The sequence below is a fragment of the Monodon monoceros genome, unplaced genomic scaffold, assembly GCF_005190385.1.
Source record: "Monodon monoceros isolate NGI ecotype Baffin Bay Population unplaced genomic scaffold, NGI_Narwhal_1 Super_Scaffold_12, whole genome shotgun sequence".
Lineage (NCBI taxonomy): Eukaryota > Metazoa > Chordata > Mammalia > Artiodactyla > Monodontidae > Monodon > Monodon monoceros.
The window spans coordinates 91545146-91572834 of record NW_021703768.1 but is presented as its reverse complement, the minus strand read 5'-3'; the positions used below and the strand labels follow the sequence as shown (position 1 = coordinate 91572834).

The following is a 27689-nucleotide window of genomic DNA, read 5'->3' as shown; positions in this document are numbered from 1 at the left end:
AGTATTTGATACACACAAAATAATATATGTGGCATTTATGAAAATTAACACATAATAATTAAAATAATAAATTAAAAATTAACCTGCTACCCAACTTACCGAGATGAATACTGATCTTAACCCCTGGATACAGCACCCCGGAGCAGGCTAAGGCTAAGTTATTACCATCACATTACAGTGGGGTTTATTTTTTTAATTTTATTTACTATTTTTTAATTGAAGTACAGTTGATTTACAATGCTGTGCCAATCCCTGCTGTACAGCAAGGTGACTCAGTTATACACATATAGACATTCTTTTTTTATATTCTTTTCCATTATGGTTTATCACAGGATATTGAATATAGTTCCCTGTGCTATACAGTAGGACCTTATTGTTTGTCCATTCTAAATGTAATAGTTTGCATCTGCTAGCCCCAAACTCCTAGACCTTCCCTCTCCCTTCCCCCTCCCACCTTGGCAACCACAAGTCTGTTCTCTACATCTGTGAGTCTGTTTGTTTTGTAGATAGGTTTATTTGTGCCATATTTTAGATTCCACATGTAAGTGATATCATATGGTATTTGTCTTTCTCTTTCTGACTTACTTCACTTAGTATGATAATCTCTAGTTGCATCCATGTTGGTGCACATGGCATTATTTCATTCTTTTTTATGGCTGAGTAGTATTCCATTGTATATACATACCACATCTTCTTACCCATTCAACTGTGGACATTTAGGTTGTTTCCATGTTTTGGCTATTGTGGATAGCGCTGCTATGAACATAGAGGTGCATGTATCTTTTTGAATTATAGTTTTGTCCGGGTATATTCCTAGGAGTGGGATTGCTGGATCATATGGTAATGCTATGTTTAGTTTTCTGAGGAACCTCCATACTGTTTTCCATAGTGGCGGCACCAACTTACATTCACAGTGGGTTTTAATGGTTGTGCTACACAGGCTCGGTTTTAAAGGCTTCAAATGTCAGCTTCTAGGGTGGGGCCCAGGAGATCACACCAGGGGAAATTAAGTTCTTTTATAATAGCAAGGGACCTATGAAGAGGAGGGGACAAAGCCATATTGCTTCCAAGTTGTAAACATGATGCAATTTGAGGTATAAATGAATGAGGGCTCTTATACAAGGCACCACAGTGTATAAAAATGTAATGGTGTGTGACTGGAATAGACTGGTGTGTGCTGCCCATGGGGCCAGCGTAACAAGAGTGTGGGCTGTGTGCTGGCCTGAGCTGCTGGGCCAAGTGGAAGGGATTAGAAAGGAAGGCTTGAGGGGTTACATACAGAGAGAGTGCCCCAGGCCCTGAACCAGCAGGTGTCTGGTGCGGTTGTCCACAGATAAAGATAAAACCCAAAGTGGCCTGGCTTATGTAATAAGATCTCACTTTCAGCACTTCAGTTGACCAGAGGAATCTTCAACTTACCTAGATCAAAGGTTCAGAGGATGAAAGGGTTTTCACCTCAGCAAAGTGGAACTGACTTCGTGGGAGAGTTTTCCTGAGAACAAACATCCCATTGGTGCCAGGCACCGGCCTCTCCCAGACAGATTGCTCAAGAAGATCCAGGCAAGCTGAGAGGGCCAATCAAGACCAGGGCCGAGGGGGGAGGGGTGTGTGTGTGTGTGTGTGTGTGTGTGTGTGTGTGTGTGTGTGTCTGTGTGTGTCTGTGTGTTGTGTGTAGAATATGAGTGAAGACCTTGGAAAAAGAGATCTTTTGAAAAAAATCAGAATTCTGTGTTCAAAGAATTTTATTTAAACTGTAAACACTCTGTTATTCTCTGACTGGTGGGGGAGGAGGGGTAATCCTGATTTAAGGCAACTTTTGGAGCAGAAGTAACCAGTAATCATGTGCTACCTCAGAAACCTGTGTTGCTACTGAACCAACTGATCTACCTTTAGATCAATGATTTGAAAGTCAAAGGGCAGACAAATGCTTCAAAGGAAACTAGATGACCCAGACACCCATTCCAAAAAAAAAAACCCAGAATTACTATGGAAACATGCATGCACACATGTGGCACACACACACATACCTGAGTCGTGTTCTGTGGATATAGACATTTAAAGAAAGGGAAACTAGACATCCTAGGGCAGGGAACTGAGTTGTACACTTTTTCTCTGTTCACATGATATTCAAGGAAAGCTGAGAGAAAGGGAAATCACTGAAACAATGGAAAGTAGGTTGCCTAAGAGAGTTCCCTGCATGAAAACAGATACAGTTTTTATGTCTAAACTATAAAAAAATGTTTAAGGAAAAAAAAAGAACCTCCCAAGTAGTTGTAGCTGAAATTATTTCTAGCTTTTCATTATTGCCATGGTTGGATTTGGGGAATATCTTGTATAAAGGGAACCCTCTTTCCACTGGCAATCCCGACCATCTGTGGAGCCAGGAAAGAGGGTCAAACCCGAGGCACGTGACAAATCCTCTGAGGCACCTTGTCAGTGAGGATCCCTCAACCGAAGAGGCACAGGAACCTTTATTTGGATGTGACCATTTGTTCTTTTGTTCAACTAATACTCGGATGAATACCTCTTCCTGTGAATTTTCTCATCAGCCTGCCCTCTTCCTTCTCTCTCTCGCCAAACACACAGCACACGTGCTGCGTCAGTAGCTCACCCCCAGCTGACAAGAGAACTAACTTCCAGCAACAAGGATACTGGCCTTTCTCCCCACTGAAAGCTGTGGGGACCAGAGGAGTCTGCAGACCGCTTGAGGCTCCCCTGACAGCCCCATGCTGCATGCTGTGCCCACTGTACCCACAGAGCTGCAGAAGAAAGGAGCATTTGGGAGCCCCAGCTTCTTATAAATGCAGCATGTCACACGCGGGCAGAATTTTGGAGACAGACGCAGCTTGCTGCCGTGTATTTGCCTACTGCTACTCCAAGTGTGGTCTGTGGACCTGCAGCGGCTGCAACACCTGGAAGCATCTTAGAAATGCAGACTCTCAAGTCCCACACTGGAACTGCAGAGTCAGAATCTGCAATTTAACCATATCCCCAAATGATTTCTATGCACATCAAAATTTGAGAAGTACTGGTTTACGGAACTTTATCACATTTATTCTATTTAAGAAACCTCATAGTAAGTACTATAAGCCAAGCACTCTTAAGGACACATTCTTTCCAACGGTAACTCATGTACTCCTCAGAACAACCTCATTTATAATAGTATAGTAGGTATTATTATACCCCCATTTTATAGATGAGGAAACCAAGGTATGAAAGTATTAAGTACTTGCCTAAGGTCACACAGCTAGTGTGTGATAGAGTCAGGATTAGAACCCCAGAACCCATTCTGAATGTCACAACTCTATACTGCCTGCCTCTTGGAGACATACAATAAATAATTACAATTGATATTAAAAGATGGCCGCTTTGCACCATTAAAAATATATCCACAGGTGCTGAAAACAATAACAGTTCTGGAAGCTATGGATTACACTAGAATGTCCAGAGGGATCCTTCTCTTCCAAAAGGATTGTTAGTTCAGGAAGAGCTATAAGAAGTGAAAACTTCTTCCCATCAGATGATCAGGAATTCAAGACAAGTACGAGTGATAACTTATTTAGTAAATAAACAAAAATTGTTATACTAAACAAACAAAAACTACTATACTTTAGTGATACATTTTAAAACGTTTTTAGAAATGAAGGTCAGTTTGAATGGTAAAGTAAAAAGGTTTAACCCACACGTTTGGGAACCTTCGCCAGTTAATGCCCACACAGCACACTAGAAACTGAGGAAAATAAATAAGATTTAAATATTGTTACTCTTCTTGCTTGACTTGTGAGTCAGGTCAAAATACCTCAAAATTAGTTGCAGACCACCCACAGAGTTGGGCCTCTGGAACTGTCTGTGTGGCGATGTGACTTCAGCAGGCCCAGCCATTCACCCACTTTCTACTTTCTTTTCTGGGCCTTGCATCCTTTGGAAACACCTCACAGCTCTGATCTCAAAGTTGCCCACAGATTTGGGTTTCCTGGCTGCCTATTTCATAGTCCCCTGGGCAGTGTTCAACAGGAACACCAGGAAACAGCACCTCACAGTTGCAATATTTTCCTGAAGCCTCCAGAAAGTGGATTTCACCCTAATCAAAACAACACCCTTAACACGTTTGGAAAAGTCATTAACAGTGTCGGATAGCTATCATCTCAGAATGTGTGTGTTTACTCAATCCTGAGTCAGGGGTGGCACGCACAAAGAACAGAGGAGTTATATCAGATCTTGATAAAGTAAGAAAATACCCAACATCAATTTCTTCTCTAGCAGCTCCAGAAAAACTCAGAAACCTTTCAAAAGGGGTGCTTTTATGTTTACAGAAATAAGTTGCCTACACAAATAAAAATACGTGTACTAGTGTGCCAGTTATGCAAAAATGCAATGTTTGGTTTAGTTCTAAGAAGCAAAAAGGGCTTCACTGATTCTCTCCTCAAATATTTACTGAGTGCCTACAATGTGCCAGGTTCCTGAGCTAGGCCTGAGGATTTAATGGTGAACAAAAACAGTCCCTGTTCTCCTGAACTCATGGTTGAGTGAGCCAGAAAGACATTCACCAGGAAATTCCCACAAATGAACACATTGTTACAAATTGAAATAAGTGCTCTGAAGGCAACAAAGTTGGGAGGGAGGGCCAAGGAAGGCTGAAAAAAGTGATGTTGAAGTTCAGTTGAGGAGCTTGAGAACAGCTGGATATATTCAGTCGCACGGGAACTGGATGGGAACTGACAGCAGAACAGGATGGAGAAGCTGAAATTCAAGGACTAGAGTGGTTGGTGGACAGAGAGCCAGGAGGAGAGAAGAGATGAGGCAGGAGAGGAAGTTGGAGGTGGAACCATGCAGGGCCTGTGGTAGCCAAGTTAAGAATCTGAACTGAAGGGTTTTAAGCTGGGGTGACACGTGCAGACTGGCACTTCAGAAAAGATGTCCTCTGGCTACAGTGTGGAAGGCTGGATGGGAGGAGGGCCAAAGGAGACACAAGAAAGTCAGTTAGGAGTATCTGCAGCACTCCAAGAGAGAGAATTAGGCTGGCAGGAGTAGACATGGAAAGAAGTGGACAGATATGAGAGAGATTTAGGAGGTGAAATAATAGGACTTGGCTACTGTATAGCACAGGGAACTCTACTCAGTATTCTGTAATAACCTATATGGGAAAAGAATCTGAAAAAGGATGATTACATGTATATGTATAACTGAATCACTTTGCTGTACATCTGAAACTAACACAACATGGTAAATCAACTATATTCTAATATAAAATAAAAATTAAATTTAAAAAATATTAGGAATTGGTCGTGAAACCAGTACGGGAGTTGATGGAAGAGGGGGTGTCCAGGATGATGCCAAGATCTCTTCTGGCTTGTATAAGTGGGTGTACGTGGAGACACATTTGCTGAGATAGCAAGACTAGGTGGCAGATTATGAATCCAGTATTGGACTGGTATAATTCAGCATGTTTTAGAAATATCTGGTGGGACATGATTTATAGGCAATTGAGTAAATTTGTCCTGCAGGTCTGAGGCTCAGAAGAGAAGTCTGAGCTGGACATTTACTATGGGAGTCAACGGCCTCTTCAAAGATAACTGAAGCTGAAACATAAATAAGAGAGATGAAACATAAATGCCCAGACAGAATGCATGAGGTTAAAAGCGGAAGGGGCAAAAGTTGATGCCTTGTGAAATTCTGACCCTCGAGAGCTAGGTAGAAGAGCTGAGCCTGCAAATGAGACAGAAAGGAGGAGCCAGACAGATGGGAGAAAAGCAAGAAGACTGTGGGGTCGTGGGAGCCAGGAAGAGATGGGGCTGCGAGCAGCGGGCAATCGTCAGCATGGTCGACTGCTGAGAGGTAATTAATACAAGGCAAGGACTGAAAATGCCCATTTTATTCACTGACAAAGTCACCAGTGACTTTAGCAATGTCGTGAAAGTACGGATTGATGACAGTGACAGATGCCAGCATTGAATGGGTTGAGGACTTTATGGGAAGTAAAAAAATGTGAACGTAAGTAAAGCCAGTCCTACAGAATCAAGCAGGAAACTCTGACTTGGACTAAAAGCCAAAGTCCTTACAGTAACCTACCAGGCCATACCATCTACCCCTCCTTACTGCGTCTTCCACTTCTCTTCCCTTTCTCACGCGGGCCACACTGACTTCCTTATTCTTTGGATGCACCAGCTTCCGCCTCATGACTTTTGCATTTGCTGTTCCTTCAGTCAGGAAACTTATTCCTCCACATAAATAAATGGCTGCTCCCTAACTCCTCAGGTCTTGGCTCAAAAATTATTTCCTCAGTGAGGTCTCCCCTAACTACCCTATTTAATATTAAAATTCACCTCTTCGCTTGTGCTGACTACTCCCTTCCCTGCTTCATCTGGTACTTCTTACCATCTGAAAGATCATATATTGCTTTTGTGTTTACTATTTACCTCATCCCCTCCCCCAAGAATGTAAGTTTCTTGAGGGCAGAGAATTTTGTCTATTTTGATCACTGCTACAGTCTCAGTGATTAGACCAGTGTCCATTACTTAGTAAGCACTCAAAAAATGTGTTGAAAAAATAAAATATTTGAACAAATAAATAGCTTTAATATACACCATCAATTATCAACTAGAAAAACAAAGAGGTTTAAAAAAAGCTCCATTCATGATAGCAGCAAAATCTGGAGGGAAAGACAGAGAAACAAAACAAAACAAAAAATAATGTGCAAATATGAGGAAAACCACTGACATCAAAAAGACTTGAGTAAATGCAGAGATATACAATCCCTCTTATGAAAAAACTGGCTTGCAAAGATATCAATTCTTCCTACATAAATTTAGAAATGTATTACAAGTTAATGAAATTAAAATTACCAGACAATTGGGCTTCCCTGGTGGCGCAGTGGTTGAGAGTCTGCCTGCCGATGCAGGGGACACGGGTTCGTGCCCCGGTCCAGGAAGATCCCACATGCCGTGGAGCGGCTGGGCCCGTGAGCCATGGCCACTGAGCCTGCGCGTCCGGAGCCTGTGCTCCGCAACGGGAGAGGCCACAACAGTGAGAGGCCCGCGTACCGCAAAAAAAAAAAAAAAAAAAAAAAAATTACCAGACAATTAAAAGTCAACGAAATTTCCACATCAAAGTAAAAAGCTTTTGCACAGTGAAGGAAACTACCAACAAAACAAAAAGGCTGCCTATTGAATGGTAGGTGATACTTGCAAACAAAGTACCTGATAAGAAGTTAATATCCAAAACATATAAAGAACTCATACAACTCAACATCAAAAAAAAATAAATGATTCACTTTAAAAATTGGCAGAGAAACTGAATAGACATTTTTTCCAAAGAAGACATACAGATGACCAACAGGCACATAAACAGATGCTCAACATCACTAATCATCAGGGAAATGCAAATCAAAACCACAATGAGATATCACCTCACACCTGTCAGAATGGCTATTATCAAAAAGACAATAAATAACAAGTATTGATGAGGACGTGCAGAAAAGGGAACACTTGTGCACTGTTGGTGGGAATGTAAATTGGTGCAGCCACTATGGAGAACAGTATGGAGGTTCTTTAAAAAATTAAAAATAGAACTATCATATGATCCAGCAATCCCACTCCTGGGTATTTATCTGAAGAAAACAAAAGCACTAATTTGAAAAGATATATGCACCCCTATGTTCATCGTAGCATTTACAATAACCAAGATATGGAAGCAACCTAAGTGCCCACTGATAAATGAATGGATAAAGAATATATATATATTAAGAACATTATATATATTATATATTTATAATGTAATATTACTCAGTCATAAAAAATGAAATCTTGCCATTTGTGACAACATGGATGGACCTATAAGGTATTCTATTAAGTGAAATAAGTCAGACAGAGAAAGACAAACACCATATGATTTCACTCATATGTGGACTATAAAGAAAAATACAAATGAACAAACATAACAAGACAGAAACAGAGTCATAGATACAGAGAATAAATAGATGGTTGCCAGAGGGGAGGAGGTTAGGGGGAGGGGAGAAATAGGTGAGGGAGATTAAGAGGTACAAACTTCCAGTTACAAAATAAATGAGTCACCAGATGAAAGGTACGGCATGGGGAATATAGTCAAAAATAATGTAACATCTTTGTAAGGGAACAGATGGTAACTCGCCTTATCATGGTCATCATTTTATATTGTATGGAAATATCCAATCACTATGTTGTGCACCAGGAACTAACACAGTGTTATAGGTCAATTATACTTCAAAAACAAACCAACAAACAAACTCATAGAAAAAGAGATCAGATTTGTGGTTACCGGAGGTGGGGGGATGGAGGAAGGGGGAATTGGATGAAGGCGGTCAAAAGGTACAAGCTTCTAGTTATAAGATAAATAAGTACTAGGGGTGTGATGTACAGCATAATAAGTATAATTGACGCCTCTGTGTGTTACATTATATGAAAGTAGTTAAGAGAGTAATAAATCCTTAGAGTGCTCATCACAAGGAAAAATATTTTTCCTTTCTCTTTCATTTTCTATCTATATGAGATGATAGATGTTCACTAAACTTATTGTGGTAATTATTTCATGATGTAAGTCAGTCAAATCTTTATAATGTACACCTTAAACTTATACAGTGCTGTATGTCAATTTTACCTCAATAAAACTAGAAGGAAAAAAAATTCAATGGAATTTCTAAAGTTCTTTTAGATGGGAAAAATGCCTGGAAATAGCCAAAATGTTTGTTTTGGGGTGAGGAGAGACAATGATGGAAGCCAATCCATATGGCATATTTAACCATATTATGAAGTAACAGTATTAATACAAGAACAGATAGATAAATAAAAGAAAATGTAGGATCTATAATCAAATGCAAATATATGTACTTTTAAAGTTAGTATATAATAAAGCATACATTCAGATCGTCAGGGAAAGAATGGATTTATTAAATGGGATTAGGACAAATGACTAATCATTTGGGGAAAAAATGATGCTTCCTATCATGTAAATCATATACACATAAATTCCAGAAGAATTAGATATTTATAAATGAACCATAAGATAGCTATAAGAAAATAATGTCAATATTTATCTACTGAGCTCAATAGATAGAGCCTTAACATGTGCAAAAGTAAAAGAAGAAAGCGACAGATTTGGCTACATTTAAATTTAAAACTTACGTTTTGCAAAAGATATCACAAATTTTAAACTAAAGCAAAAATTTGGGGAAAACATTTGCAACCTGACAAAAAATTAATATTCCTATATACAAAGACTTCTTATAAACCAAAAAGAAAAACACAAATTCTCTAACAGAAAAAAAATGAGAATTGAGAAAAGGCACAAATTAGAAACAGACCTAGTCAATAAATAAATCAAAAAGATGTCCAAATTTACTAGGACTCAAATAATTGTAAAATTAAATAATGTGATACCATTATTCAGAGGTCAGATTGGTGAAGGCTAAAAAAGGTAATAATGTGTAACATTACTGAATATGTGAGGAAATGGGCACTTTTACAGGTTCCAGAAGGAACAGTAAATTCTGGAAGGCAATTAGTAATATATTAACCCAGATATTCATTGAGGGGTTGATTAGTTTTTTAACTGCCATATGGCAGTTAGCTGCCATAACAAAGTACCACCAACTAGGTGGCTTAAACAACAGAAATTTATTTTCTCTCGATTCTGGAGGCTTAGAGGTCCAAGATTAAGGTACTGGAAGTGTTGTTTTCATTCTGAGGCCTCTCTCTCCTTGGCTTACAGATAACTGTCTATAATCAGCAAGTGGGATAGGTAGCCTTCTAAAATAGCTCCCGATGAACCCTGCCCCCTGGGAGTCACACCCTTATGTAATCCCCTCCCCTTGAGTGTCAGCTGGACCTTGGGACTTGATTCTAAAGAACAGAACACTGCTAAAGTGATGGATGTCACTTCTGAGATCATGGTACAAAAGACTGTGGCTTCTGTCTCGCTGGCCCTTCTTGTTCACTTGCCCTGGGGAAGAGGAGCATCGAGTAAGGAACAGAGGGTGGCCTCGGGTCAACAGTGAGGAAGGAACTGAAGCCGTCAGTCCAACAGCTCTCCAGGAACTGGATCCTGTTAACAACCGCTGAGGAAGCTGAGAAACAGATCTGCCCAGTGGAACCCTGAGATGACTTTGGCTCCAGCCGATACCCTGACTGCAGCCTCTTAAGAGACCCTTAAATAGAGGACCCAGCTAAGCCATGCTTGGATTCAAGACCCACAAAACTGTGAGATGATAAATATGCATTATTTTAAGCCACTGAGTTTTGCGGTAAGCAACAAATAAACTAAGAAAGTAAAATAACATTTCTGTAGAGAGACAACTAGTATATCAAGTTACACACACACACAAACACACACACACCATGCAATACTTAATTTTAAATGGTGATATGAGGTCTATATTTACATGGCAAATTTACATGATATAGTATGTAAAAAAAAAAGTAGATTACAAAACACCCTGCCTAGTAAAATCCCATTTACATATAAATACATTAGTATGCTTTAGGGCATAAGTAAAGAAGATATAACTCAAGAGATCGTAAATAATAAAGAAATGTATTGTGCAGCAGGAAGGCTAGAGGCAGGGTGGTTCAATCAATATCATGAAGGCTCTAGCTGTTTCCATGCTGTTCTTCTCCCTTAAAAGTGTGGTCTTCTGGGCTTCCCCGGTGGCGCAGTGGTTGAGAATCTGCCTGCTAATGCAGGGGACACGGGTTCGAGCCCTGGTCTGGGAGGATCCCACATGCCGCAGAGCAACTAGGCCCATGAGCCACAACTACTGAGCCTGCGCGTCTGGAGCCTGTGCTCCACAACAAGAGAGGCCGCGATAGTGAGAGGCCTGCGCACCACGATGAAGAGTGGCCCCCACTCGCCACAACTAGAGAAAGCCCTCGCACAGAAACGAAGACCCAACACAGCAAAAATAAATAAATAAATAAACTTCAAAAAAAAAGTGTGGCCTTCTTCCTAATATTAATCTCCTTTGGATCTATAGTGGCTACTACTGGCAATCAAGGGTGCATGCATCCTCTTCATGTTTATCTCCCGTTTGGGAGGGAAAGAGAGAAGGAGCTGCTTTCAGAAACTCTACCAGAAGAACATGGAAACCTTTTCTAGCTATCTCCAGCACACTGTTTCTAGAGACTCATTAGTGCAAGTCTTATCACATGTCCATTCCTAACTCAAATGTTACCAAGAGGCTGGGATTACCCTTATATCTGTCAGGCTTCCCCTTACATTGGGAGGTGGGACCCTGCAATACATGGGTTTCTTGTAGGAGGAGAGGCTGACTGCACTTTTGTTAGGGATCTTCTAGAAAGAAGAGAAGTAGGGATAGATGTGGGCAACAAATAATGAGCACTACATCATATCTGTGTGTATCTGTTGTGTATTTACTCTTACTATCTCTGGGCAGATGAGATTAAGAATGATCTCTTTTTCTTTGTATTTTTCCTTATTGAATGAATTTTATTTTTTATTTTTTTATTGTTTTGCAATTAGGTTCAGGGCCAATGAAGCCCAATGTATTTAAACAATAATCTCCTTTTTTGAGCTGTTTATACGGGTTCTGTCTTAAACTTACATGCTTATACATTATTGGGGGTGCAGTCTCAGGAAAGCATGAGTGAAGGGAAAAGCTGAATGAGGAAACAAAGCGGGAAAAGCTAATGTAAGGGGTGTGCAAGCAAGCTGGCCACAGCTCTGCAGCACACGTAGCTGGTTGTCTGGTCTTACAGAGGCCAGAGGAAACTACTGCATTCAGAACAGGTCCTCAGGGGGGAAGGAAGGAGGAGAAGCCTCACAGCTGGTTCCCTCCTGTTTCCTGTCTCTCTCTGGTTGCTGCTCCACAGGGTGTGACCTCCACAACAGCTCAGGGTTGTGCACCTGACAAGTCCAGGCAGTCGCTGAGGAAGCCAGGGCCTCTGCAGGGCGGTCTCTCCGTCACCAGGGCTGCCCTTGGCTCCTTTGTCTGTGGGAGGGTACAGGGCAGCAGGGAGGCCATCGCTAGAGCCTCTCTGGCTTAAGTAAAGACAGAGGCCATGATCTATGATGGGAGGTGAAGCTAAGCGATCATTCTGGGCCAGTTACATATTCCTTGCAACAAACTTACTAAAACAACATCCTCCTATAAAGCGCAGGTGTTTTCCTCCCTTCCCCTGAACCTTCCTATTTGCTTTGCACTTTTCCTTGTTTCTGGTCATGTGTGTACTTATTGCATAAGACCAAATACTCCTTAAAGGAAGATGTTGTAACACACCCATCTTTGAATTCCTCTGTGCATACAGTGGGCATTCAATAAACATTTAAAAATAAAAATTAATATTCTTAAATTTGCTCTGGTATGACAGTCAGCAGATGCTATAGGGACTGAAGATTGAGAAGGAATCTATAAAGTAAAAAACCACTATGGATAGCAAATTACTCCTTTAAGGGAAACTTTATTTTATATTACCAAAAATAGGGGACTTCAACAAACTAATTTACATGGCGATAGTCTTTGTGTTTTCCTCGTTCCATGTTATTTTACTGATGGTAAATCTGGAAGCATGTAAGCATACAGTTAGAAACAGGTTAACACTGACACAGATTTTTCTCTATTTTAGGAATGAGAAAAATCAAAATCCTACCTTGCAAGTGTAGAAGTAGCAACATAATTTTGTCTTAAGGTAGTATTAATCCATCACTTCATTCATTCAACACTGATTTAACATCTATGTACACAGCATTTATGTACAAGGAATAGTGTCAGGTGGTATGAGAGATAAAAGGCATGGTTGTTACACTCATGAAGTTTATAATCTGGTAGGTGAAAGAAACTGAATAGAAGTTACTGTAACACAAGTTTGGATTAAGTAAATTCCCTTAATTCTATTATTAGTTTTTTATTCTGTGATTAGTTTAAAATGTTTGTTCACTGTGAATACCCAGTAACCAGAAAGGAACAGCCTAAGAAAAGTGGACTATAAATATTAATTTGAAAATATTTTTTTAAAGCATTTATATTATACCCTGAAAGAGTCAGGATAGAACCATGTGGTCAACTGCCAAACAACTTTTTAATAACAACTGGAATACACAATTAAGAGTAGTTTGGTTTTTTTTTTTTTCATTTACTTCATCTTATAATCTTTACTCAGGAACTGACACAAAACCTAACCAACAGTTCAATGCTTTTGAAAATACTACTAACTAGATGGTATTGAAGCATATTGGATGATAACAGCTACTAATACAGAGAAACTATGGATTTATCACAGTTAGTTCACAAGCAAACACCAACAGTTGCCCAATGGGACTAATTTAAACAGTATGCTTTTCCAAAAAAATATGCTACCAAAAAAATCCTAGTACCTACAGTCCATAAAATAAAACTTTTTCAGTCCTGAAAAAGATGTTAAAATCACTTTATAGAAGAAGACTGATTGGAGAGGTTTGTGACTTGCCTAAAGTCACATGACTAGTTAGTTGAAGGGGCACAGAGTCCCCATCACTCTAATATTCTAGATTAGGTAAAATACACATGATACGTATTTTCAAATATAAATATTTCTCAGCTTCTTCTTTTTTATTGAAGTATAGTTGATTTACAATGTTGTGTTAGTTTCTGGTGTACAGCAAAGTGATTCACTTATATATATATTCTTTTTCATATTATTCTCCACTATGGTTTGTTACAGGATATTGAATATAGTTCCCTGTGCTATAAAGTAGGACCTTGTTATTTATCTGTTTTATATATAGTAGTTTGTATCTGCTAATCCCAAACTCCGAATTTATCCCTCCCCTACCCCCTTTCCCCTTGGTAACCATAAGTTTGTTTTCTTTGTGAGTCTGTTTTGTGTTTTGTAAATAAGTTCATTTGTATCATATTTCAGATTCCACATGTAAGTGGTATCATATGGTATTCGTCTTCCTCTTTCTGATTTATTTCATTTAGTATGATAATCTCTAGATGCATCCATGTTGCTGCAAATGGCATTATTTCATTCTTTTATATATATGTTTTATATATTATATTATATATTTTATATATTGTATATATTGTATATATGTACCACATCTTTATCCACTCATCTGTCGACAGCCATTTAGGTTCTCAGCTTCTTCTAAGTTGGACAAAACCTGATAAGTCTTTTTCTAAGTATTCTAAAGTGTTTGAAATTACCATTACACATGAACAATTTTATCTGATCAATATTTAATAAATTTCTATTATGTGTTGGGCACTGAGTTTATGAAGACAAAAGACAAAAGAAGTATAGTCTCTGCCTTGAGTGTGGGAAGCAAGGAAATGGAAACAGTGAGAATATCAAAGGTGAGCTGTGCTGGCCTAGGAGTGTGTATAAGGTCCTGAGGCATGAGGGAAAGTCTCCAGAGAGAAAGAGCTGCATGAGAACTGAGTCTAGGAAAACTGAGAAGGTGCTTACCAGACAACAAGGGGAAAGAAGGGCACTTACAGAGGAGCTGCATGTGCAAAGCACTGAAATGTGGAACAGCTGGGCCTGCCAGAGGAGGGAGTGTGAAAGATAATGCTAGAGGGGATACAATCACTGTGCCAGATGGCCAGGCGCTTCAAATCAAAAGGCCCTAGGAGGAGCCTGAAATTAGCTGTAAGAAACAGCCAACTAACTGTTGAAGGACTTTACGAGGAGCTGCCTGCTCAGCTTTATTTTATAGAAAAATGACTTTAATGTCCATGTAAAGTGGCCTGGAGGAGCCGAGCCTGCATGTTACGACGCTAGGAGAATAATTCTGGTCAGAGATGAAGGAACTTAGGAAACCAAGAAGGGGGAGGGAGATGAGCAGCACTGATTTCACCCTTTTCTTACAATAAATATAAAACTGCCAACATATTTTTAGAAGAGTAAATACTTCCCCAACAATATTCTCTCAATGATTTCCACCCCGTTTATCATGAAGTACACTCAGGTTAAGACTCTACAGTACATACAACTGTTAAAGTAAAACTCTTGTCTAAAAGCATTAACCTCTAATGTGGAATATTCTGTTAAGGTTGTTATTCTCAGAAAGAAGTTCTGATTTTTTTGTAAAGAAGTGAAAAATTCTGACATTTAAATGCAATGCTGTCACACTTTTACATAAATGCCCTCCTTCATCCTATCTGTTTTTACTTCCTTCATCTGTATCACAAATGTGTACATGAGAACTTTTAAACAATAGACAACAGGTGCCTTAATCTATGGCACTTGCCACAATGTTGAATGGATGCCCAATTAACACCAACATCAAGTCTAAGATGTATTTTCAACTATCTTCTACATTGTGATGTGAATATTTAAAAAATTAAACAAAGAGCTCATCTACCTAGAGTTTTCCAAGCAAAAGTTTCACAACTAAATATTCAACTGAGGGCTACACTTAAACTCAACTAACAACTATCACATCAGACAAACACATTTAATGCTTATTGGGTCAACCTAGCAATTTGTTCCATTTACATTTTCACTTTGCTAAGGGACAGGGATCCAAATATTTGAACAATGAATAGGTCCAGAGAGTCCTTCTGCCTACCCAACTCTTTTTCTCCCATCAGAGTCATCAATAATCAATTGCACGGATTTAGTAATTACTCATTTACATATTTAAACTGACATTTTGAAATGACAATGAGAAGCTGACAATTAACTGTTCTCTAAGGAAATGCCCTTTCTCTCCATACGGTTTCTACTCTGGGACTAACACTTAAAGAGATTTTCAATTTACTGAACAACAGAGAGTCTCCCCAGCTGAGACCCCCATGGAAACTCATTTAGAATGCAAATGCATCACCTTCTGTACCAAGAATTTAAATGCCATTCCCACTGATGCTAAGAAGCCAGTTTTAAAATGAAAATTCATCTGCACCATAGACCTTGGGTAAATTAAACAGGAAATAACTTTAAGGCTTTAGGGGTTTTAATAGGTTTTCTTGTGTTAGCTGTGCAGCATTTATGGTAAAACAGGCTCTCAAGTAAGGGCCACAGGTTCATTCTTTTTCCTTAGAGGCTATGTTATCGTGGCTCCCTGTCTTAAAAGAGATATTAATTCCTGTTGCAAGAATTAAATGAGGGCTTCCCTGGTGGCGCAGTGGTTGAGAGTCCGCCTGCTGATGCAGGGGACACGGGTTCATGCCCCGGTCCAGGAAGATCCCACATGCCACGGAGCGGCTGGGCCCGTGAGCCATGGCCGCTGAGCCTGCCTGTCCGGAGCCTGTGCTCCGCAACGGGAGAGGCCACAACGAGAGGCCCACGTACAGCAAAAAAAAAAAAAAAAAAAAAAGAATTAAATGAGATAATATATGGACCAATTGATTGTAAACTATAAAAGCTTCTATACACATTTGCTATTATTACTTCAGATGTTCACTAACCTGCTGACTCCAAATTAAAAGACTGTAAAATAAAGGGCTGGTGGAAAAAAACAAAACTATCTTGAAAAATATACTTACTAAAAATGCATGTGAACAAATTGGTCTATAGATTCAACACAACCCCAATCAAATATTCCAGCTGCCTGTTTTGAAGAAATTGACAAGCTGATCCTAAAATGTGTATGGGAATTCAGAGGACTAAGAATAACCAATCTTAAAAAGAGAAGAACCAAACTGGAGGATTCACACTTCTCAATTTTAAAACTTACAACAAAGTAACAGTAATCAAAATAGTGTGGTACTGGTATAAGGACAGGTATATGTACCAATGGAAAAGAACTGAGAGTCCAGAAAAAAACTCTTATGTTTATGGTCAACTGATTGTTGACAAGAGTGTCATGAAAATAGGAAAGAACAGTCTTTTCAACAAATGGTGCTGGAACAACTTGATAGCCACATGCAGAAGAATGGACTTGGACCCCTTCTTCACACCATACACAAAAATAAACTCAAAATGGATCACAAACCTAAATGTAAGAACTATATCTATGAAACTCTCAGGAGAAAACATAGGAGTGAATCTTTGTGACCTTGGATTAGACAAAACCTTTTGGATATGACACCAAAACACAAGCAACTAAAGGTCACATAATGCATGATTCCATTTACATGAAATATCCGTAATAGGCAAATCAATAGACATAGAAAGTAGACTAATCGTTACCTAGGGCTGGGAAGGTTGGGGCGAAATGGGGGAGTATTGCCATCATAACAATATTAAAACTTCCTAACCATGAAAATGAGATGCCTTTCCTTTTATTGAATCATTTTAAACGTACTAGAGGAATGATATGGTATAGATATGTCACCAGGAAAACAGAAATAATACACCTTAATTATGGGATAATGGGTGATTTTGATTTTTATATATTTCTGTATTTTGCAAATTTTCATCAACAAAAATACCTTTTATATAACCAAAAAGAAGTTATTTTAAAGGAAAATATTATATAATAAAATATACTTACATTTAAGTATCTCATAAACATGGAAAAAGCTTGAAAGATTTTTCAACCTATATGAACATACCACTGTTGATTCTTGGTCATTTATTCATCAGAACTTACTGATTGAGTGCTATATGGCAAATACTGCGCTAGATCCTGAGTGTACTGTTTTAATAAAACAGACATGATTCTGGCCCTCATGAAGGCCAATGGGAGAATGACAATAAATGGGCAAAGTAATAAATGGAAATGCAATAACAAGTTGTAAAGAGTGCTTTGGAAGAAAGCCAATGATGGGATCTTAGTTCCGCAAACAAGGAATTGAACCCATGCTCTCGGCAGTGAAAGCACTGAGTCCTAACCACTGGACTGCCAGGGAATTCCCTAACACTTTGATACAGTGGTCATGGAAGTTCTCTCTAAGGCAACAGTGTTTAAGCTGAGGCTTGGGGACTAGATATAAATGTTAAGTGTTGGTTTTAGATATTTGTCAAAATGCTCAACAGTTTCTTAAACTGAAGGATAAAAACAAGAAGCTTTAAAATTCCAAAGGGAAATTAATTTCAACAAATAGAGTAAAACCACCGTCTCCTACAACATGATATATAGGGCTCCCAAAACTCATTGTAAGGTTAATAAATGCACCAGAAGAGCCTGCTGTGGTCACACTGTCCAAGCTATGGCTTGGCTCCACCTGACGGTAGTTGTCTGCTCCACCTAAGTATCCATGGAAATGATTCTGGGTCCCTCTGGCAGGCTGGAAGCTCCAGGGCAGAAGTAGCAACTCCAGGAACCTCCAGCTAGCTAATACCCTTTTTGTCAGTTTGATGGGGAAGGCTGAGCCAAGGGGATATTTAAGACACAAAGCCCTAACTTTTACCTCCCTGCTTCCTGAAATGATGTACCCTGATATTTCCCCAATGGCCTCAGTCTCTCTTCCACTCATCCTTCCTCCAAATATAACATCTCCAGCTCACTCCTGTTTGAGGATAATGGCTAGGTAAAAGGACTGGAGCCAATACAGTTGAATTTAGGTTAACATGGGGAATTTTATTATACATATTGGTTGCTACTTGCCTACCCAATATCCATTTTCCGCTCTTAATAACAGAACTCAGCTTCTGTATAGGAGGCGATGTACCCAACTGGATGATATACTTTCTTAAACTCTACTGCAAGTAGGCATGGTACAGTGATGTAGTTTGACCAACATGATGTCAATTTAGGGATCTGGGAAAGCTGTGCTTTGATGATACAGGCAGCATTCATTTCAGCTTCCTCTTACACCTTCCCTCCCTAGAACTTGGAGATGAAGTTGGAGACACAGCAATCATTTTAGGACTGCGAGATAACCATGAGGATGAATGCTCCATGTGAAGAATGCAATGCAGAAAGATACAAGGAAGGTGGACATTGATACCACTCTGGAGCTGCTGCCTCAGCGTGGATGGCCCACCTCAAGACTTCTAGGTGTGACAGTCAACACTTATTTGTGATTCTATTATAGACAAACTGAAATCCTAAAGGATACAGCTATTTATGATTAGCATAAACTTGACATCTTTAGAAGAATTCAAGGTTTTCAAGGTTTTAAAGCAGAAAGCCCAACTCTCATGTTTAATAAAAGAGAAAATTCACAGCATTCCACACCTTATCTCCCACTGTACAGTGGTCAGTAAAGTCATTAAATAGGGGCAGCACGAAGGAGTGACATTGGAAAGGGAGTCATTATTTTCATTAACTCCATTCCTCAAGCATACCAAATAAACATATATTCCAATAAAACTGTGCTTGCTATGTAAACACACTTCTAGACAAGTTCTCTGGTGCCTGCTCTCAATGAGATTGCCATCCCTGAACTACTCCTATATGGAAATTCTGTCACAGCCTAAAAATAACTTCCAGGGCAACTCTGCCCACAGCTAAAGTTTTGGCTTTGGGTCCACTACTGCACATGCCTTCCAACTTTCAAGCAGATATATTAAAGTGATGTGGCTCAAGGAAGGATAACATTTTTTCCCACTTTTGCCCCAGCAGGTTTCTACCTTCATCTAAAATTCCTTCTTTAACATCATGCTCTCACAATGCTTCACCCTCCAAAACAAAGTTCTCAAACTGTGCTTAAAGAATTCATTATCCTTCAGTGCTCATATAGCCCCCATTCAAAACAATATGAGCATTTACACAGAAAGTGTAGTTCAGGTAAAGCAACATATTAATAGGATTAGTGGGAGAAAAGGAGAGAATTTTGCTAGTTTTCTATATGCACTCTTGCCTATGTGAAATTAAATTCTTTTTGCATTCTAACATGAAGAATGTAAATAATTTTTATTATTGCAAATGAGATAACGGCTTTTCAAGTAGGAAAACAACAACAAAAAAACCCTAAACGGGACTTCCCTGGTGGCGCAGTGGCTAAGAATCTGCCTGCCAATGCAGGGGACAGGGGTTCAAGCCCTGGTCCGGGAAGATCCCACATGCCGCGGAGCAACTAAGCCCGTGAGCCACAACTACTGAGCCCGAGAGCCACAACTACCGAAGCCCACACGCCTAGAGCCCGTGCTCCGCAACAAGAGAAGCCACGGCAATGAGAAGCCTGCGCACCGTAACGAAGAGTAGCCCCCGCTCTCAGCAACTAGAGAAAGCCCGCGCGCATCAATGAAGACCCAATGCAGCCAAAAATAAATAAATAAAGTTAAAAAACCCCAAATCCTAAACTATAGGATGAAATTTTTTTAACCCAGAACCAAAACAGGTAAAGACTTTCAGATAAAAATCTATATGAGGTCAACTAGAGTTACATATTTTTTTCCATTTCATAACATAATTACTCCATACAGTTTTCTGATATCTTTCTAATGTTTCCCAATGAAACTTCAGAAAAGTAATAAAGTTCAGCTAAGAATTATCATAATTGAGTTAAGTCCCAAATAAATAATTCTTTAACTGTCAAATTCTTTTACATGTCAAACCACCTGTTTCAGAGATTTTTTTTTTTTTAATTTGGGGATGGGGAGGGATTCCCCACTCTTTTTTTCTCTAGGTAGGCAAGGACAATCTGCAGGAGGCATCCTGGAATTTTCAGAGGATCTTCGGCATCACCAAGACAAAGGCTAAAGAAAGATGTAGTACACAATTCAGGCTGCCTACGCCTTTGAAGGCAATTCACATTTCGGCGCGTACAGGCTTCAGCGCCCGGTGTCGACCTTTCATATAAGCATACCAGAAAACATTACGATTACCTTCTTCACCATCAGTGTCTGATAAGTGATAAAAATTTGGGCAGAAGTAATTATTTTGCCAAGCCCTGCCGCTTGACGTTGCAACACCGCCCCTGAAGGGGAGCTGGAGGCAAGCACAGCGAGGGTTAGGAGTGGTCGCGCAGAGGCGCCCCGAGACCCCTCCGGAGGCTCACCTGGTTAGAGCGCGGAGCCGGGCTAGGGCGTAGGGTCTATTTCCAGCCTCACCTCCAAACCCCTAGTTTGCACCTGGGCGCTTCGTTCCCCTCAGGCTAATAGGTTTATTAAATCAGTACTGAGCGGCAAACTATGCCCATTCTTTGGACTCCGAAGTTGGGAACGCAGGGTCTCTGTGCCACACGAAAGTTTTTCACAGCTTGTTTTCATGGTCAACTCTGTCACTGAGAGCGCATCCCTATCCTGGTCCGGCCCCGGGTCTGCCCAGCGAGCAACCGGACAAGATCGCTGCCCGGTGGCCCAGCATCTTGACACCCACATCTGCCGGACAGCCTCTTCTATCGGGAACAAGTGGCCATAACTCGTCTCCCCACAGGCAGGAGCGCTCCGGGCTCCGGGGGGGAACCCTCATCCGAAAGAGATGTCTCCCAATGCCCAGACAAAGACGGCGCTGGGAAAAGTTGGACCAACTGGCACCTCCAGAAGACAAGCAGAGCAGCCCCTCGGCCTCAGTGGCCGAGCTGGCGACGCGCTCTCAGAGTCGCAGGCAACTTTTCGCGTGAGCTTCTGAGCAACTTGCTGGAAGTTGGGGAGGAGGGGGCAGAGGAGAGGTCAAGGGCAGCGCCGAGAGGCTGATCGCGCCCCAGCCCGTTTCGCGGACCTCCCCGAGTACCTGCTAATGTAGCCGTCGCCGTCGCCATCGCACGTCTGGAAGAGGCGCCGCATCCTCTCCTCCTCGCCGGTGCTGGACGTGTCGCTGCTGCTGCTGCCGCCGCCGCCGCCGCCGCTGCTGCCGCTGCTGGCGCTCCCAGCCGCCGCCGCCATCATGCGCCCGCTCCCTGCTCGGGAGGCGGAGGACGCGCGGCCGCAGGAGGAATCTGCGAGGCGCACACGCGCTCGCGGCCCCGAACCTGCCTGACGACTGAGCATGCCCAGTGGCCGCCCGGGCGCTCCAGGAGAGGGATTCCAGCTCTCCGGGTTTTGCCCGGCCTGGGAAGATGGGCGCTCTGCAGTCGCGGGAGTAGGCACCTTAGGGAAGAGGGAGGAGGGGGAGGAGGCCCGTGGAGTCGGGGAACTGAGGGTGGCGACGGGGACGCGAGGGGAGGCCGCCCGGGTAGGGTGTCAGCGTCGTGCATCCGGCTAAGAAGCGGGCTCTCGACACCTGCGGACGCTCCAGGCTGAGGGAGCGTGTTCTCCGGCCAGAACTCTTTTCACTGCCCCAAGTCATGGATTTCTTTTTCAGGAAAAAGATAAACGCTTCCGTTTTTGCAAACTCAAAGCGGGACTCGTGGTCCTACTCTGCTGGACTGCGCTGGATTCTGTACCCGTAACCCCAAGTAAGACCCGGAATGACTGATCTTTTATGCATTTTTAACTCCTATCAAGAAATCTAATCCTCCTTGGGTCTTCCGCACTAGACTGGGAACAGTCTGCGCTCCTACATGGCATTGTGCACATTTGGTCCATTTCTGGAAATGGCTCACCCTCCTGACCTGGCATCACTAGAATTTGCCCCATCAGGTTTAATAACGTCAAGAGGGAAAGTAATGTCTCATTTGAGCCACACCACAGACACACCTGAAAGATGTCTCTATTATTGTCAACCCTATGATTTAGGAGGTAAAGTAACTATCTCATGGAGTTATCTTGGTGATAAAATAAGATAGTATATAATGCACTTATGACAATGCCTGCCACCTACTAAGTGCTCAATAAACGTTAGCTCTCATTATCTCCAACTTATAAGAAAACTGAGGCACCGGAACTTGTTTAAGGTTTCAAGCTTAGTAAGTGTATGGGCAGAGGCAAGCCCAGGCAGGCATTCTAACTCCAGAGCAGGAGCCCTTAAACATGGCAGTATCCTTCTACCACAGCAGAAAAGGAACCACAATGAACTAATTTGTGGTTTAGTGAATGACTCACTATTCTGTCCCAGACTTTCTGCCAGAGGTCTATGAAATCCTGTGGAAGTTTTAAAACACATCTGTAGATTCTTTGGCGCACCTCTCATCAAGAGGTGGAGTCTGTCTCCTCCCGTCCAACCTGAGTGGACCTTTGTGACTGTCTTGATTTCTGAGGCCAGGTTAGAAAAGAAAATACAGATTCCATTTGGCTGTCTCACTTGGGACACGGATCTTTGAAGCCTTGAACTACCTTGAAAAATGTTTGGCTATGCTGAAGCTACCATGCTGGAGAAACCATGTGGAGAGACCATGTAAAGACGGAAAGAGATGCCCAAGGAGCCTTAGGTGTTTGAGGCTTCCCAGCCCAGGTGCTACACCTGAGTGAGTCAGTGAGTGAGCCTTCAGAGGATGCTAGCCCTAGAAGCTGCAAATGCATGAGAGACCCTGAGCAATAATTGTCTAACTGAGCCCAGCCAACCCCCAGAGATATTAAAAAGATTATTGTTTTAAGTCATAAGTTTTGAGGTGATTTGTCACGCAACAATAGATAACTAGGATACATTCATATGTTTTGAGACTGTCTGCCAGGTCATGAGGAAGGTGTCTCTGCCCTCTTCTCTCTTGTCTCTACCCCATCCACCTATTCCTACTTTAGTTCTTTTTAATTTTGTAAGTTCCCAGTATTTCAGAGCTCTTAAAACCTTGTGATGAATAGTATGCCATCTTAGAAAAGTCTTATCAATATACCCAATAATATTTGCTTAAAAGATGCTGTTAGCAATACAGATATTGCTGTCTACAACTGAACAAGGACTAAAGCCCAAGTTTCAATAAATAAATAAATATTTAAAATCTTTATTTTTCCAATTTTTCATAAATAAGATTTTATTATTTTCTGACAATAAACAGCCAGATTGGAGTTGTTACCTTCAAGTTCTCCTAGAAAGTTGATAATTTGGGGGGAAAAAAAGAAAAAAAGCATTCTTATAAATATGCATGGAGGGTCTGGAAACCCAAAAGGTTTTCCAGGATCTGAATAGATCTCTTCATAACCAAACTCCATTTACACAGAAAGTGGAGTGTAAACCTCAACCAATTATATCTCAAAGCAAAGGATGTTTTTCTCCTGAGAGAATATGTGCATGACAGCTCTGGGGATTTAAGTTTAAACCATCTTGAATTAAATCTGAACACATAAAAAGTGGATCTTGACAGATTTCCTAAACATTTGTTCATGCTTGAGTAACTCAGAAATGGCTGAACAGATAGGTTCAACCTACCAGAAAAAAAATTTGCTTCTGGGGCTTCCCTGGTGGCGCAATGGTTGGGAGTCTGCCTGACAATGCAGGGGACACGGGTTCGAGCCCTGGTCTGGGAATATCCCACATGCCGCGGAGCAACTGGGCCCGTAGCCACAACTACTGAGCCTGCACGTCTGGAGCCTGTACTCTGCAACAGGAGAGGCCGCGACAGTGAGAGGCCCATGCACCGCAATGAAGAGTGGCTCCCGCTCTCTGCAACTAGAGAAAGCCCACGCACAGAAATGAAGACACAACACAGCCAAAAAAAAAAAAAAAAATTTCCTTCTGAGCTAATATGAAGCATATGAAATTTCAGCTGAAAAGGTTACTAGGAAAGGGAGAAATTTCTAAGACGTTGAAAATAGAGATGCCATATGAATATAAAGTTGATAAATGTAAAGTAGGAGCTTGGAATGAGAGCAATACCCATAACCATAAATCTAACAGTACTGGTTATGTCATAATTTCAAAGGTTTTATGCATTTATTTGCGATGAGTACATAGCTCAACATTGTTGTCCTTATCCAGTTTTTTTCCTTCTCAGATTCCTCTTGGTTATAATAATACTTCATACTTATGTAAAACAGATCAAAATACACTGTATACATTACAAGATATACTGTCTTCCATGTCTAACGTTGCCAGTTAAAACAACTAAAACAAGAGCAGCACTGTGCAAACTTGATTATCTGGTACTTGCGCTTCCAAATTCTGTTTACCTGAACTAGAGCTACACGCTAGAGTTGGAATGAGGACCCCTATGGTGCCTTCTCCCGGCCCTTCTCTCTTTCAGGTGTTTTTATTAGCCCAGCTAAGTTCCCATATCCCTCAAGAAGCCTTCCTTCACCTCCCCAGGTCACACTGATCTCGCAGACCCCTCCTAGCTTGAAGCACACATTTTGACAGCAGAATCATGTAGTTTAGTGGTGACTTGCCTCCGCCACCTGGAGCATCAATTATAACAGTGAGGTAGAGTTGAGGGGGCTTGACTATCTTTCATTGAGCCCTTGTCATAGATCAGTAATGGTGTTTAAATACTCTAATGCTACCTAGTGGGGGAAAGTGTTTATCATTCCTATTTATGGGGCAGGGGATGGCAAGTGAGGGGAATTAAATCCAAAAAGTTTAAGTAATGTGACCAAGTAAAGGAGCTGGAATTGAACTCATATCTTCCTGTCAAGCTCATGTTCTTCATATTTACTTCACATTGTCTTAATTTCAGGGCCAGTGCAATTCATGTTAGGCATTATACTTTTTGAGTGACACTGAAAAGGGATAACAATGATAAACTTTACTATATTTGTTAGTCATATATTTACAATCATAGGAAGTTAACATGAGCTTTTACAATTTGTCCCAGGTTGGTTTTCTGGGAAGCAGACTCCAAGACAGAGTTTCATGTGCAGGATGCTTACTTGGGAGTGCCCTTGGTGCCCCAACATGTGTGGAAAGGAGGTGAAGGGAGCAGCATGGAAAGAGGGAGAAGTCACGCTATGATGTAGGCCCCAGCGCAGGCTTGTCTGACCTCACAGAAAGCTCTGGAGCTAAAATGGCCTATATTGGTTCCCTATTACTATTGTAACAAATTATCGCAAACTGACTGGCTTAAAACAGCACTAATATATTATCTTACAGTTCTGAAGGTCAGAAATTTGAAATGAGGGACTTTCCTGGTGGTCCAGTTGTTAAGCCTCTGCGCTCCCGATGCAGGGGGCCTGGGTTCGATCCCTGGTCAAGGAACTAGATCCCACATGCCGCAACTAAGACCCAGCACAGCTAAATAAATAAATAAATAAATAAATATTTTTAAAAAACAAAGAAAGAAATCTGAGATGAGTCTCACTGAGCTAAAATCGAAGTGGCAGCAGGGCCATGTTCCTTCTGCAGGCTCTAGCAGAGAGCCCATTTGCTTGCCTTTTCCACCTTATTCTCTTTCTTCACAGCTGGCTCCTCTTATTATGTCCATCATTCACTTAGTCTTCCAAGCCAGAAACCCCAGAGTCCTTGCCTCCCTCTGCCCCTCACTTCCCACCTCCTGTGAGCCACCACGTCCTGGTGAATCTACCTCCTTAATACCTCCTCATATTGGTCTCTTTTCTCTATCCCCATTACCACAGCTTTTAAAGAGGCTCCTATTATGTCTTTCAAATAATCTGGCCTTCCAACCCATTCTCAATGCTATAGCCCAAGTCCTCAGTATAAAATGAAAATGTGATCAGGTCCCTCCAGGCTTAAACTGTACCTCATTGACTCACCTTTGCCCTCAGGATAAAATCCTGCCTGCCAGCGAAACCTTCCAGGCCTTCCATGATCTGACCCCTTCTCTCCTGCTTCTTCCCTTGCCCCTGTGCTCCAGTGCAAGCCATGTTGACTTTTATTTTTCCTACATAAGCTATCCTCCCTTATGCTTATATGCCACTGTGGGAGTCTCATACTTTCCAACCAGAAATGAATGGAGGAGGTGGGGAGTTCATACCCCAACTCTAGCATCTTGGAAGGAACAAGACATCCAGGGACAACATGGGTAGTGGCAGTTATGAAGAGAAGAAGGCAGGCTGAGGCCTAGAGATCTGTGATTAATAAGGAAATAAGAGTGGGATTTAGAAGTTTTAGAAACCTTTGTGGGTTTCTCCAAGAGGAAAAGCAAGGGAAATGTCTGGAGGAGAAAGAGAAATGTCACGACTGACTGAGGGAACCATGAACCCCTGGGACTTCCTGATCCCCACATCTCTCCAGTAGGCATTGGGCTATGACATTTTACCTATCTTCTCAGGCCCTTTCCTCTCTAATTAACAATGGAATTAATAATGACTAGTATTTACTGAGAATTTAATACGCACCAATCATTTTTCTTAAGTGCTTTAAACAGTGTCTTATTTAATTCTTACATCAAACTTAAGAGGCAGGTGGTTTTATTCCCATTTTACAGATGAGGGCACCGAAAAACATATGTCAAATGGCATGAAATAACTTTCCACAGTAGCACAGCTGGAAAAAGGAATAATTTGCTCATATTTCCGCCTAGACTCAGATTTAGAGAAAGTTGACATCTCTTAGCCAGCCTATTTCTTTTATCTGTGGGTAAGAACTTTGTTTTCATGGTAGTTTTTTTTATTGTAAGATAATTATCTTATGATTTATCATAAATGTATTAAATTTTATCTCCTTTGTTTAATGATTGCCATGTGCATACAATGAACTTTCTCCTTGAGAAAAAGTGGAGCGTGATGATTATCTTTGTTAGATTATTGTTTTCTCCTTTAAGCAGATACACAGAATGAGAAATGGTTAATCGTGGCAGTTTGGGCTTTCTTAACTGAATTGAATTTAACGCAAGGTTAATTCAATCAACTGATTCAGTGGCCTTGTAGAGGCACGACCTTTTCCATGAGAGAACTAGAGATACAATTTATTAATGACATCATTCCAAAGCTCTATGTGTATAAACAAAAATCTTAAACGTGGAGGATACTCAAAAATGTGAGACACCATGAACCAGACTTAGTAGCATGTATTCATGCCAATGCTTTACTGGCATCAGAGCCCAATGTCACATCAAATTAATAAGATGTCATAAAAACAGAGGAGGTTTTTAGCATCTAAATGTGTACTTTTCTTCCCCCATACCAAAGATATTTAGGAGGAAATATTTTAAAAACCAATATAAATAACAAGCCTCTAAC

The 27689-nt window shown here is 41.0% G+C and overlaps 1 protein-coding gene across 5 annotated transcripts in view; it reads right to left on the bottom strand.

The window, feature by feature from the left end:
* The window catches only part of MCC (MCC regulator of WNT signaling pathway), a 462283-nt gene that overhangs the window by 409896 nt on the left and 24698 nt on the right, over window positions 1–27689 (bottom strand). The window contains exon 1 of one of the 5 annotated variants that reach the window (XR_003792574.1): window positions 21475–21667. The exons of 3 other annotated variants lie outside the window; for them this stretch is intronic. Coding sequence is in view for 1 of the 2 variants with exons in the window: in XM_029215918.1 (XP_029071751.1) it covers window positions 21475–21731 (257 nt within the window). In the remaining variant the exon portion in view is untranslated. Of the gene's footprint in view, window positions 1–21474; window positions 21732–27689 lie in introns of those variants that run through there. One more of the 5 variants, XM_029215918.1, reaches the window with a different exon arrangement.